Source organism: Arachis duranensis, chromosome 5 (genome assembly GCF_000817695.3).
Source record: "Arachis duranensis cultivar V14167 chromosome 5, aradu.V14167.gnm2.J7QH, whole genome shotgun sequence".
NCBI classification, from domain to species: Eukaryota; Viridiplantae; Streptophyta; class Magnoliopsida; order Fabales; family Fabaceae; genus Arachis; species Arachis duranensis.
In genome coordinates, this window is record NC_029776.3 from 88,318,359 (window position 1) to 88,333,177 (window position 14,819).

The 14,819-nt window shown below is 36.0% G+C and overlaps 2 protein-coding genes and 1 pseudogene across 2 annotated transcripts; 2 read left to right on the forward strand and 1 right to left on the reverse strand.

Annotated features, from left to right (window-relative positions):
- Positions 1-3,157: 3,157 nt before the first annotated feature.
- LOC110281268 (pentatricopeptide repeat-containing protein At3g29230-like) lies at positions 3,158-7,519 on the forward strand. Its single transcript, XM_052262306.1, has 2 exons — positions 3,158-3,368; positions 4,430-7,519. The coding sequence occupies exon 2, from the start codon at positions 5,652-5,654 to the stop codon at positions 7,491-7,493; it is 1,842 nt and encodes a 613-aa protein (XP_052118266.1). The 5' UTR covers positions 3,158-3,368; positions 4,430-5,651; the 3' UTR covers positions 7,494-7,519.
- Positions 7,520-7,959: 440 nt separating this feature from the next.
- Positions 7,960-12,891, forward strand: LOC107490317 (putative ABC transporter B family member 8; annotated as a pseudogene).
- Positions 12,892-12,943: 52 nt separating this feature from the next.
- On the reverse strand, positions 12,944-14,200 carry LOC107490209 (F-box protein At5g07610-like). The gene has a single exon (XM_016110982.1). The coding sequence runs from the start codon at positions 14,198-14,200 to the stop codon at positions 12,944-12,946; it is 1,257 nt and encodes a 418-aa protein (XP_015966468.1).
- Between the last annotated feature and the right edge of the window lie 619 nt (positions 14,201-14,819).

A 14,819-nucleotide genomic window follows, 5' to 3' on the forward strand; every position in this document is an offset into this window, starting at 1 on the left:
TTAAATACATACCTAAATAAAAAAGTTAATATTTCATATATTATATATAACTTTTTAAATAAATTTTACTTTTACAAATATTTTGATAAAAAATTATATGATATAATAATATATTTAATAAAGTAATTAGTTAATAAATTTTAAATATAATAATCTAATTATTTGTCAAGTAATATAAATAAAATTTTAATTATTTTATATTTTTATGTTACAATTTAAAATATTATTTTAATATTATAAAAAAAAATTGTATAATAATTAATTTTAATAAATAAAAAATATTTAGATATTTTGTATTTATATATTTTATATTTAATTATTTAAAAATAAAAGATTCTGTTGTCATTTAAAGTATTGTGTATTAAAATATTGTCATCTAAAGTATTTATTTATGTACTATAGTATTTTGTATTTATTAGAATCCATTAATGTTTTTTTATATTAACTTTTAATTTTAATTTAATAAAATCTAATGATCTATATAAATGTGATATATTTAATAAACACATAAGTGTTGAGTTCATTTTAGACATAACCGAATTGGAGGGTTGATATGCCTTGGTTTTTGTTGAAATTAGTGAATATTTAAATGGATCTAGTGTTTTTTTGGAGATTTATTAGATTCTGAAAATCGACCAATCAAACTACAAAGTACAAATCGATAAGAATCACGGTTCAATCATTGTCAAAACCGCAAAAATAGAAAATTGGAGTTGAACTGTTAAACCGGTGAAAACTGGTCAATTAAACTGAACACCTGACGGGTTTTTTGAATTTGACCAAAAATGCTGCCGTTTTGTGAGCTGATCCCCTAACCCCCTAACCATTAGCAACCCAGCAACCCTAACTCACTACGTGCATGTTTGGACGCCATTATTTTGTTAAAAAAGATCTTTTTTCAATGAAAAAAATCTTTTTTAATTTTTTAACGTGTTTGGCAAATTTCTAGTAGTAAAAGTAAAAGCACTAGTAAAATAAAAAAAGATCTTTTTTGAGAAGTTGTAATTTATATCTTTTTTTAAAAGATCTTTTTTCCTTAAAAAAAAAGATGTTTTTCATGTAATAAATAAACAAAAAAGTACTTTTATATTGTTATACCCAAACATAATTAATAGATAAAAAGATCTTTTTACATGAGATATCCAAACATAAAATTAATTTTACTTCTCTACAAGATCTTTTAAAAAAAGATAACTCAAAAAAAGATCTTTTCGTAAAAGCTCACCCAAACAAGCCCTACAACGGAGCAGCAGCAGCACACACTCCCTCCCTCCCATCACCCTCGACCTCGTTGTTCCTTTCAACGCAGCGAGCTTACTCCCTTACTTCCGTTCAGCCGCCAGACTGCTCCTTCCGCCGTCGCAAGTTGGAGCTTCGAAGCTCACTCGCTCACTCCTGCTCGTGTAGCTAACGTTTCAACAGCGGAAGCACAGTCGCCGGGCTCGCCTTTTGCCTTCGTCGCGAAGCTCTGTTCCACCGTCGCTGGTGCCATCTCTGTTCCACTGGTCAGCGTTGCTCCCCCTCTTGCTCAGGATCTACTCTGCTCTGCTCTATTCTATGCTTCTAGCTTCTAGGTATTTTTTCAAAACAATAATTGTTGAATAATCCGTGAACTTGTTATGGATTGAAAATTGTTAATTAATTTGTGAAGAGGAAAGCGTGAGAGAGAGGGGGTGAGGATTACTCTAGGAGCATTTTTGTTCACTGCTTGAAACTTTGTTGCTGAGAATTGTACATGTCTAAAGATGTGCCTTCTGATATAATGATTTGCTAAATTGTCTGACAACTGTAACAGTCTAACTACATTGAGTAGCATTATGCTAGACTATCATTTTTTGGTTTCAACTTTCAATTTTTCTTCAAGAGGATTTACTTGAGTGATAATCTTGTTAATCTTTGAAAAAGTTTGTTAATTTTTGTTAAAATTCTGATTGGTATACTGTGTCCTGAAAATATTACTATCTTTTGTTAAATGATGTTGATTTGTTGAATGTAGTCAGTCTTTTATCAGGGAAAGAACAAATTGGTTAATTCAATGATGACTATTCTGATGAGTTCAATAATAATCAGCCTTGCTGTAAGTTGAATTTATTGCTGAAAATATCATTGAGCATTGTTGATGAAAATTATTAATAGAGTTGAATTTGTTGCTAATTATCATTAGTAGACCTTGAATTTGTTGTTGTCTTACTGAAATAATCACTTAGCTAAATTTTTTATTATTGTAAATTATCTTTAGAGCTAAATTTTTTGTTGATGAAAATTATTAGTAAGTTGAATTTGTTGCTGTAAGTTTAGTATTTGATTCTTAGTATTGATGAAAATGATCATAATTGAATTTGTTTTTAATTCAATAAAAGAATAGATAAATTAAATTAACTCAATTAACTAGATAAATAGATGATTGAATATTTATTATTGGTTTGGTTAATTCAATGAATTTTTTTATTTCTTGTAATGATCTTAATGAGTTCAATAGGGATATAATGATGAATGAGTAATAAATTGTTATTAATTGATAAGATCAAAGGTTATATTAGATTTTGGTTGATGTAATGTTTTAAATTTGAAAGATATTTAAAGTTCATATTAGGCTATAATTATGTTTTAGGATGTTTATTAATATTTTATTTATTATTTTATTATAAAACAGTTTTTTCGGTTAGATCACAATTGAATCGGTTGGACTAATAAACCAATAAATCAGTGATTAGAGGAGTTTGATAATCGGTTCGGTTTTCAATACCTTGATTTTGATTAGTGTGTTTTTGTTTTTTGGGTATGCTAGTGGTAGAAGACTTGATATGAGGATTTGGACATCATAATGAATATTCGTTCTCTGTTCTTAGTTTTGATCAGAGCATTGATTTTTTGGGAATTCTGCTAGTGCTACTCATATTGAAATTTGAATCATTGAATGGTTAGTTCTGTTTTGGATTGAATGATTACTAATTAGTTCATTCATTTTGGTTTTGTTTTCATTCTTTATATTGTGCTGTGTTCTTGCTTTGAATAATTAGCATGGTTATAAAAATCGGACCGAACCGACTAGTCGAATCGGTTTAACCGAGAACTGGCACTACAAACGGTCCAATTCATTATCTAAAACCGTTGAAAGAAAAACCGTTCAAAATCGTTGAACCGGTCAAAACCAATTCATTCGTCACTCACTCACACCCTGGATTGGAGAACTCTGAACTCTGAAGCAAAGGGAACCCTAGCCCTTCTTCGCCGCCGCCGGTCCCAGGTCGTCAGCGCCGCCGCCGTCCCCAGGTCAGCGCCGCCGCTTCTTCCTCTTCCCCGTGTCCAGAACCCAGTTGCTCGGCACGTCCTCTTCATCTTCGCTGGGTTCACGGCACAGAACCCAGGTTAGTGGCTTCTCGTCTTCATCTTCACCGAGGGCTCGGTCTTCTTGGTTTGAAGTTCCGAAATTGTTGTTCTTCGGTCTTCTTCTTCGGTCTTCTTCTTCGGTATTCTTCAATTTTTGTTCCATTTTTCTTCAATTCTTCTTCTTCGGTCTTGGTTTGAAGTTTGGTTCTGAATGTTTTGTAAATTGTAATTTCCTGTTGTTGATGGATCTGTCTTGTACTCTTGAATTTGCTGGTTGCTGATGGTTGAAATTTTACAAATGTGCAAATTTGTATCGTATGATTTTGAACTTCTGATTGCTCTGTTACTCTGTTAAATCATGTGTATTAAAATAAACTTTGTTTTATCATTTGTATCAACCAGAACACCTAATACTTACTCTTTTACTCTGTTTTAGTGTTTTCTAATTGCTCGATGGCTCTGATAGTGTTTTACTGGTTCACCAGTTGCTGATGGCTCCTAATTTTTTTGTTCATATTTGCTCATGTTCTGTGGCTGTGGCTGTTTTAAATTTCTGTGGATTAGGCTGTTTTTACTGGTTCATATTTTTTTATTTTTCATTGTGCTGTGGCTGTTTATAATTTCTGTGGCTTAGGCTGTTTTTACTGGTTCATATTTTTTTATTTTTCATTGTGCTGTGGCTGTTTATAATTGCTCGATGGCTCTGATAGTGTTTTACTGGTTTTGTGCTTCTACTCATTGATTTTGTGCTGCTGCTGTTTTTTCAGTTTCTAAAATTTTTGTTGAAATTTTCTTGCTGTTGCAAAAATTAGAAATCAAATCATTATTGAAATTTTTTTATTTTTGTTTATCTTTATTGATTTCAGGTTTAGTGTGGTTACTTTATGCTTGTTTTATAATGTTTGTTGCTGGATGCTGATTGTTCTTGATTCTTGGCTCTGTTTAGCCTCTTGTTTTCATGAATCAGCATTTAGTCAAGCAAAGCCACATAACTTTGTGTTAAAAAGCATAATATTCATTACTTTAAAAGTTGTTATTGGTTTGAGATGGAAACTTGATCTTTGTAAACACTCATTAATATGTTTACAACTTATTTCAGATTGCTGCACTAAATCAATTGAGAAATATATTTGGAATTTTGGATTGGACAAACGCGAAGCAGAAGCCATTTCACTAGATGTTAGTTTAGAAGAAGTCATTTTGGAGTGAAATCAGTTTTACATCTTATTAATTTGGTGCTTGTTGACTGTACTAGATTAGCAGGAAAATCTTCGCCAAAAGCTATAATTATATTTTAGGATGTATATTTATAATTTATTTATTATTTTATTCTAAAACGGTTTTTTCGGTTGAACCACGATTAAACCGGTTAGACCAGTAAACCAGTGAACCAGTGACTTGAGCAGTTCAATGACCGGTCCGGTTTTCAGAACCTTGATAATTAGCTTTGCTCATTGCTGTTGTACTGTGATGTACTCTGTTTTGTTACTTTTATTGTGTGCTGTGCTGAAAAAAATTGTGCTGAAATTGTCCTCAAAACCTAAAATTTTGATAATCCTTGTTAATCTTTGGAAAAGTTTGTTGCTGCTGCGTAATATTTTATTGTGTTATTGTGTTTTAATTGTTGGTGTTGTTGCCGAGTTACTTTCAATTGTTCCTGTTGGTGTTGTTGCTTTATTTTTAATTTTAATTGGTGGTGTTGTTTTAATTCTAAGTCATTCAATTTTTCTGTTAGGTATTATGCCTCTAGCTTTATTTTATTGTCATTCATCAATGATTAATTGAACTCTAATTCATTTTATTGTCTCTAATTCATTTGTCTTAGTTTAGGGTGGGATATATGAGTTTTTAAATATGGTGATATGGTGAAAAAGTTTTATTTATCTGAGTTTTCGCAAATGTTCCACTATTTATCTGAGTTTTGCAAATACTAGACATTAAAGCTTGAATAATATTTTGATGTTTGTAATTTTTAGGGTGTTTATTTATAATTTATTTTTTATTTTAATATAAAACAGTTTTCTCGGTTGAACCACGATTGGACCAGTAAACCAGTAAACTAGTGACCAGAACGATTCGATGAGCGGTCCGGTTTTTAGAACCTTATTCTTTTCTGTTTTCCCTGTTTCACTTTTTATAAAATTTCAAATGTAAATAAAACTTTTATGTTAATTTTGTTTTGTGTCTATTATAAAAATATATTAAATTTGTTAATAAATTAATATATTTTTATAACAATAAACCCTGGTGGGCATAATTCGAGGGGTTTTGCGACATTTCATTTCAAAACCCTTTCACTGTAAAGCCACTGTCAGCGACAGATGCAATTGCCTGCTGCGGCGGCGCGTGCGCCCACATGGTTTTCCACGCGCCGCCTTCTCGATGAAAAGCTCTCCGACCTCCACCGCTGCTCAAACCTCAACACCGTGAAGCAAATCCAAGCTCAAGTCCTCAAGAATGACCTCCACCAAGACCCTTACGTCGCACCGAAACTCGTCGCCGCCTTCTCCCTCTCCCGCCACCTCCCCTCCGCCGTCAACGCATTCAACCTCGTAACCAACCCAAACACCCACCTCTACAACACTCTCATCAGAGCTCAGGCCCAAAACAAGGCTCACCCTTCCGTCGCATTTGAAACCTTCTTCCAGATGCAGAGGAATGGTGTTTTTTCAGATAGCTTCACCTACACGTGTCTGTTGAAATCTTTTGACGGTTATAGCTGTTTTCGGATGGTGCAGATGATCCACACGCATGTGGTGAAGTTTGGGTTTTTCGGGAGTGATATATTTGTGCCGAACTCGTTGATAGATTCATATTGTAAATGTGGGGGTGCTGGAATGGATGCGGCAATTCGGTTGTTTTTGGAGATGGAGGAACGGGATGTGGTGACTTGGAACTCTCTGATTGGTGGGTTGGTGAGAGGTGGTGAGTTTGAGAAAGCCTGCAAGGTGTTTGATGAAATGCCTGAGAGGGATGTGGTTAGTTGGAACATCATGTTGGATGGGTATGCTAAGGCTGGGGAGATGGGGAAGGCGTTTGAGATGTTTGAGGGAATGCCCGAGAGGAATGTTGTGTCATGGGCTTCAATGGTTTGGGGTTATTGTAGAGCCGGGGATATGAATATGGCGAGGATGTTGTTTGATAAGTGTCCTGGGAAGAACTTGGTGATTTGGACCACTATGATATCTGGGTATGCTGAGAAGGGGCTTGTTAATGAGGCAACAAAGTTGTATGATAAGATGGAGGGAGTTGGGATGAGGATTGATGATGGGTTTCTGATAAGTATTTTGGCTGCATGTGCCGAGTCTGGAATGTCTGCGTTGGGGAAAAGAATTCATGCTTCTGTTGAGAGGCGGAGGTTGAGGTGTAGCACTAAGGTGTTGAACGCATTCATCGATATGTATGCGAAGTGTGGTTGTGTGGATGTTGCCCTTGGTGTCTTTAGTAGGATTGAAAAGAAAGATTTGGTGTCTTGGAATTCCATGATTCAAGGGTTAGGCATACATGGACGTGGTGAGAAAGCACTTGAGCTTTTCACGAGGATGGTACATGAGGGTTTTGAACCGGACAAATATACGTTCATTGGTCTTTTATGTGCTTGCACCCATGCAGGCCTTGTCAATGAAGGGTGTAATTACTTCTATTCAATGGAGAAAGTGCATGGGATTGTTCCTCAAGTTGAGCACTATGGTTGTATGATTGATCTTCTTGGTCGAGGGGGAAACCTGGAGGAAGCTTTTCAGCTTGTGCGCAGCATGCCTATGGAGCCAAATGAAATAGTCTTGGGAACTCTTTTGGGGGCTTGTAGAATGCATAATGATGTAGATCTTGCAAAAGCTGTGTGCGAACACTTGTTTGAGTTGGCACCACTGGATCCTGGAAATTTCAACCTTTTGTCAAACATTTATGCTCAAGCAGGGGATTGGGTGAATGTTGCTAGTGTAAGGTGGCAAATGAAGAACACAGGAAGCCAAAAGCCTGCTGGAGCTAGTTCCATTGAGGTAGAAGAGGAAGTGCATGAATTTACAGCATTTGATCAGTCACACCCTAAATCAGATGATATATATAGAATGATTGACAGATTGATAAAGGACATTAGGCAGGTTGGATATGTTCCAAAGGCTTATGTCAGCCGAAGTGATGCTTATAGTTTTAACTTTTAAGGAATGAATATGATGATTTAATTGTATACCTTGCTGTTGTATTAAAAGTAAGGATGTCATCATATACTTTGCAGCTGCAGCTGCAGCTGCTGGTTTAGCAAAACAGAGAAATTGTATGCAGGGATCAGCTTGTGCTTACAGTGGCAGCAGCACCGTTGTAAAGCCAATGAGAGGGAACAGTTTGTGGTAGTTGTAAAAAAGAAGCTATTCAAATATAATATACTGAGTGGCAATTCCACTCAAATGCACTTGTTAATTCCATTCTTGCTGAGCATTATTGATTTGATTTGAGACATTCACTTGAGCATAAGGTTATTTCTGGAGCTATATGTTATCACTTATTTTATTTTAGTATGAGCACTTCTTGTATCTGATTCTGCATGTTTTGTAGTTGTGGATATGTGCCTGAGAGAACTCTCACTCAATCCCCTCCCCCCTTCTTTTTGTGTCAGATTTGCAGAGTACTCATGGACTCTGTGAAATCCGGTTATATTCATGAGTGGAACAACTCAATTGAAGTGATTCACTTCAAAGTTTCTTACCCTAGTCCCTGAGTTACAAGCAACTGAAGCTATTGGAATTTTCTAGTTTCAACAAAGTTCCTTACAAGTATATTCTTGCTTCAATTTTCAACTTGTTTCTTTTCCATTCTGATTTTGGAACCAGGTTTTCAGTTTTTTGGTGTCATGTTTTAGATCAGTCACATGTACGAGGAGCATGGACTGCTTGTTGCTCAATCATGTGGAGAGCTTGCACAATTTGTACGGCCTGAGATTCGGGATTCTCTTATTTTATCTATTGTGCACTGGCCAGCAATTAATAGAGGATTCTGCTGTTGTTGTTCGAGAGGCTGCGGCTTGTAATCTGGCTATGCTGCTTCCACTTTTCCCAGACATGGATAAATATTTCAAAATCAGCTCACTTAATTTGCTTGAGGCAATCATGGAGAAGATTACTGACTTGAGACTTGACTACAATATAAGCTCTAGAACAAGTTGATAAGGCATGGTCTAGGAATGGAGCCTTCTCCATTTGTCATAATATAAAAAAAAAAAAATTAAGTAACTAATAATTAAGACTGAACAGTTGATACAGTTCTCTGTTGTTTTCTTTGTTGATAGGTGGAGGAGTTGATGTTTCAATTGGTATGTGACCCATCAGGAGTGGATGCATGTTGAATGCTTCCCTAATTTTATAGTGCTGGCTTGCATGTTACCACAGAAAGAAGATAATCTTCGGAGCCGAATTTCAAAGGTTACTTTCCTTCTCTTTTTTCAATTGTTTTGAGTGGCTCTTGCTCAAATTGATGTTCAAGTTTCTGCTAATCAGTATTGTGTAAATTCAGTTTCTTTTATCCGTTTCTGAAAGGTTTGGGGATTCGTACATGACATGCATAATGCTACCTGTATTTTTAACAGCAGTTGGGGATAATGCTGATTTGCATATTTTCCTAGTTCCATCCGTTCTTTTAATGGTTCTTGAATCTCCTCTCTAAAGGTTCAAATAATTGTTTTGTATTTGATTATTCGCTTGCAGGTTTGAGACTAAGGTCCGCTGTTGTTGATAGGCTCTCTACGATGCGTGTCTTACCACTTTTGTTGGCTGGTGTTATGGGTGCTCCTGGAAAACAAGAACTGTTAGCAGAATATTTGAGGAAGCTGCTACTAGAAGAAAACCACATGGAAAATCCACCAACAAAGCACACTTCTGAGATTATCAATGCTATCCGTTTCATCTGGTTTGAATACCACCACATACATTATTCAAATATAATTGCACTTTTTCACCCAATGTTCTTATGGAGCTTTCTTTCTATTAATTTTTGTGTATGATAATTATGGAGCTTCTTTATAACGCAGCGTATACGAAGAAAACCATGGTTTGCTATTTACTATACGAAGAAAACCATGGTTTGATATTTACTATACTTTGGAAAGCTTGATGCTACCATGGATGAGGTTGTTGCTGCTGCTACTGCTGCTAATGCTCATAACTTTGTTAGGCAGCTCCCTCAGGGTTATGAAACCAAGGTAAAATAAAAAAGATGTTTTATATTGATATTTAACTTGCATTTAACAGAACAAATTCACAATTGTGGCTTAAGACAAAACATTTTGAATTTTGTTTAAGGTTATTGTGTTTAGAATCTTTTAATTTATCAGTAATATGACTAATGTGATTTGATAAAAACTGTGATTGTCACTTTAGCACAACTTTTTGTTTAAACTTAAAACTACTAAAAGGAATATGAGATCTTATAATTTAACAAAAAATTTCTATCTATTTTTGGGTTCAGAAAAAACTGAGACATGAATATCACTCTTTTTATTCTCATGATCAACTTTTTAAAAATTATTTATAGTTTTAGGTACTTAACTTTTGATTTTAGGGACACAAGAATTAAAAAAAAAAAAAGGCCTAGCAAACTATTTTAGTATTTTTCTATATTCTAAAGGGCCTAAATTTCTAGGCAACAAAATTAAACAGATATATTTACTCTATTTTATCAAAGAATTAATGCTCCCAAATAGTGCAATCCTTTGAAGAGAAATAAATTCGTGTTCCATTACTCAATGGTTCAAACTAGCTCAACTTGGATGCTTTAGCTATACACAATTTTATTGTTGATCTGTATCATTGAGTAACATGCAGATAATAACCTAATTGATGATGGCAAAGTACATTGGAGAAAGGGGAGCACTTCTTTCAGGAGGACAAAAGCAGCGAATAGCAATTGCAAGAGCCATCATAAAGAATCCGGTGATTCTTCTTCTTGATGAAGCAACCAGTGCTCTTGACTCTGAATCTGAATTACTTGTCCAAAATGCCCTTGATCATGCCTCATTGGGCAGGACTACATTGGTAAGTTCAATAATCCATTTAATACTTAGTCAAAAGACACAATTATTAACACTCATCAAAATTATGCTTGAAACCAGTTGATTAGTTCACACATCAATTTTGTTAGGTGGCATAACATAAGGCATCAGACATTATACATGCTTTTAATGTTTGATATCTTAGCCTTGTTTGATAACAGAGAAATGTTAAGTGACTAACATCTTTGGTTGACAACAACTTCACTTTGATCAGGTTGTTGCACACAAGCTATCAACTGTCCGAAATGCAGATGTCATAGCCGTTGTCAACGCCGGTTCCATCATCGAAATCGGCACGCACAACGAGCTCATAACCCATCCAAACGGCCACTATGCAAAGCTAGCAAAACTCCAAACACAACTCAGCTTTGATGATCAACAAGAAATATCCAATGCTGTTTCTTCTGCAGCAAGAAGCAGTGCTGGTAGAACCAGCACAGCAAGATCAACAAGCCCTGCAATTTTCCAAAAATCACCAATCCCTATTGATGATAACACCATAACCCCAGAATCATCTCTTGTTTCTCATCCTTCACCTTCTTTTCCAAGGCTTCTATCTCTGAATGCACCTGAATGGAAACAATGTTTAATTGGTACTTTTTCCGCAATAGCTTTCGGCTCAGTGCAGCCCATATATGCCTTAACAATTGGTGGCATGATTTCTGCATTTTTCGCCGAAAGCCATAGTGAAATGATTCACTGAATCAGGACTTACTCTTTGATTTTCACTTCTCTTTCTCTTGCTTCCATCACACTCAACCTCTTGCAGCACTACAATTTCGCATACATGGGAGCAAAATTAACTAAAAGGATACGGCAGAGAATGCTTGAGAATATCTTAACATTCGAAACGGCTTGGTTTGATGAAGAAAATAACTCCAGTGGAGCATTGTGCTCAAGGCTAAGCAATGAGGCTTCCATGGTTAAGTCCCTTGTCGCGGATCGCGTTTCATTGCTGGTTCAAACAGCTTCTGCTGTCAGCATTGCAATGATCATAGGACTCGCCGTGGCGTGGAAGCTCGCTCTTGGGATGATAGCAGTGCACCCACTCACAATCCTCTGCTTCTACACAAGAAAAGTTCTTCTCTCTACACTCTCATCAAAATTCATCAAGGCACAGAATCATAGCACACAGATTGCAGTTGAAGCAGTGTACAACCACAGAATTGTGACTTCATTTGGAAGCATACAAAAGGTTTTGACATTATTCGATGAAGCGCAGGAGGCGCCAAGGAAGGAGGCGAGGAAGAAGTCGTGGCTGGCCGGGATTGGAATGGGGTCTGCTCAATGCCTAACATTCATGACATGGGCTTTGGATTTCTGGTATGGAGGGACATTGGTGGAGAAGAAGGATATTTCTGCAGGGGATGTGTTTAAGACATTCTTTGTTTTGGTTAGCACTGGGAAGGTCATTGCTGAAGCTGGAAGCATGACTTCTGATCTTGCAAAGTCCTCAACTGCTGTCAAATCTGTTTTTGAGATTCTTGACAGGAAATCACTTATTCCCAAGGTATATGCAGCAGTGCATGTTACTGAGTCTAAATTCTTAACTCTAGTTATCAACTAACTTTGGTTTTATTATTTTGAATAGGCTGGTGATTGCAACAATGGAAGAAAGTTGGAAAATATGAGTGGGAAGATAGAACTAAAGAACGTTGATTTCGCCTACCCAAGTAGGGCAGGGACACCGATATTGCGCAAGTTTTGCTTGGAGGTGAAGGCAGGGAAGAGTATTGGGTTAGTTGGGAAGAGTGGTTGTGGAAAATCAACAGTGATTGCATTGATCCAAAGATTCTATGATGTTGAGAGAGGGTTTGTGAAAATGGACAATGTGGACATAAGGGAACTAGATATTCAATGGTATAGGCAGCACACTGCACTTGTTAGCCAAGAACCTGTCATATATTCTGGCACTGTAAGGGATAACATCTTGTTTGGGAAGCAAGATGCAACTGAGAATGAAGTTGTTGAGGCTGCAAAAGCCGCAAATGCTCATGAGTTCATATCGTAAGTTCTCATTTTACTTATAAGCTTATAATTAATGTTAGCTATACCAAGTTAAACAAGTACTTATAGTAGAATTGCATTCTATTTGCAATGCAGATCATTGAAAGATGGATATGAAACAGAATGTGGAGAAAGGGGAGTGCAACTATCTGGAGGGCAAAAGCAGAGAATAGCAATAGCAAGGGCCATAATAAGGAACCCAACAATATTGCTGCTTGACGAAGCAACAAGTGCACTTGATGTTCAATCAGAACAAGTTGTGCAAGAAGCATTAGACAGGATCATGGTGGGAAGAACCACCATTGTTGTAGCACATAGGCTCAACACCATCAAAGAACTTGACTCGATTGCATATGTCTCAGAGGGTAAGGTTCTTGAGCAAGGAACCTATGCTCAACTTAGGCACAAGAGAGGTGCCTTCTTCAATCTTGCATGCCATCAAATCCAAAATTAGGTAGCAATAATAATAACAATAATGTAATTATTATAATGAAAATTTACATGTCTTGTAATCCCTAAAATAAGTAATAATCCTATCACTAGTTAGTACTTTGAACTTAAAATCTAAAGTTGTACCAAGCTCTCAATATGCTCAAATGATATAGGAGGACTTTCAGCTGTTTCGTTCCAGGGCACGTAGCGAGAATAAATCCGTTTAAAGGTGTAGTCTTTTAACCGGAAAACAACAACATTATAGTTTACAACCAACACCAAAGACATGCCGCTGCAATCATCTTCACTATCTTGAATAAGGTGAAGCACTTTGACGCTGGCAATGAAATCATTCGGCCAATACATTGGAGAAAGATCAAGTGTGTGCAGAAGAACCCACTTAGAATAGTCCATAGCCATCTTATACACTCTTATCATGTTGCTTCTCTCAGGAGAACTAAATCCAACCAAATTCAAGTGGCCACATGCAGCTGCAGGAATGTAAAAGTAATCAAGATCCGGCAAGGGAGGCATGTTGTCATCCCTCAACCGCAGTTCTTTAAAGTCAAAACGCAAACTCACAGACATCTTCGCATACGAATCCGGATCAACGAAGCCAATCCAGTGCACTGAACCGTTGAAGTAAACTCCGTTATGAAGTTCGAACTTGGCTGGAGCCATGAGAGGGGACCCACACGGCCTCCAAGAACCAGGCTCGGCTTCATCAGTCGAAGAGTATACCATTGTTTCAAAGCGCGAGCGGCTTGAATTTTTAACTGCTTTAAATTTCCATACGCAGATAGCAACGTAGTCAGACGACGAAGTTGAGGGATCAAAAGCGAAGTTCATATACAACCATGGCGATGATTCGTGGCTATCGGCGTCAAGAGCCTTGTAGGGGTCGGGGAGGAAGTTGAAGCATTCAGTGGTCGGGTTACAGACAAAGAACGATTCTATTGGTAAGAATGCTCGATTTTTGTGGTGGTGTAATATTCTGCAAAGCAAGAGGCCATTGCATGATTGCACAATGTAGGCAAGGTCCTTCGGGTGGATTTCGATGGAGTCGAAGGGAGATGATGAGCCGTGACTTCCGTTCTCTAAGGATAACGGCTTGATATCGTTATGGTTATTGAAGTAACGGTTTTTGTTATCATCGTCTTCTCCGGATTCCAAGAAAATGCTAGAGACCTTGGTGATGTTGGCGTGGCGGAAGACATGGCGATGGCAGAAATAAGGGGAGGAGATGATTGTGGACCATCGTTTGGAGACGCATTTGAATCTGATTAACGTTTTGGCGCCAAGGTGCAGGAGGATTTCAGTCAACAAATCCTCGTTCTCTTCGATTTTTTCTGGTGAAGATGGTGATTTTGATACTTTTATTCTGCTCATTGCTCTTCTGATTTAATTTACCCACTATAATTTGCGGCCGGTATATAAATCTCCCCGATGCATCTGTGTTGTTCAACTTTCTTTTATATGGTGTAACAGAACAACAAACCCAAACCAGTGTGTTTGAAAACCCTGGAATTCAATTCCCATTCTGAAAACAAAAATAATAAATTAAATTAAAAGTAAACTGCTAAAATAATATTTAAGAAATACGACAAAAAAATTAAATATTAAATATATATTTTAAAAAATAATTTTAAATATTATTAAATTTTGATATAAATTTTTATAATTATTATTTAAAAAATAAGATATTTTTATTCTTAAAATTTAATAATTTTTTGTCAAGTAAATTTTAAAAAAGTATGCAAAATGATCATTTTTTAAAAAATAAAAAAATTTTAGAGATTAAATTTTGCTCTTGATTTTTTTGGTAACTTTTAAATATTTATTCAAATAGTTACAAAAATTTGAAAATTAGAAAAAAATGAAGATAAAGATGAGTAGTTGAATTCATTACATATGGGAAGAAGATTTAGTAATTTTGTGTGTTGAAAATATAGTGAAATTTAGAGTTGAATTTATTATTATTGAGTTGAATTTGTATTATTCTAAATTT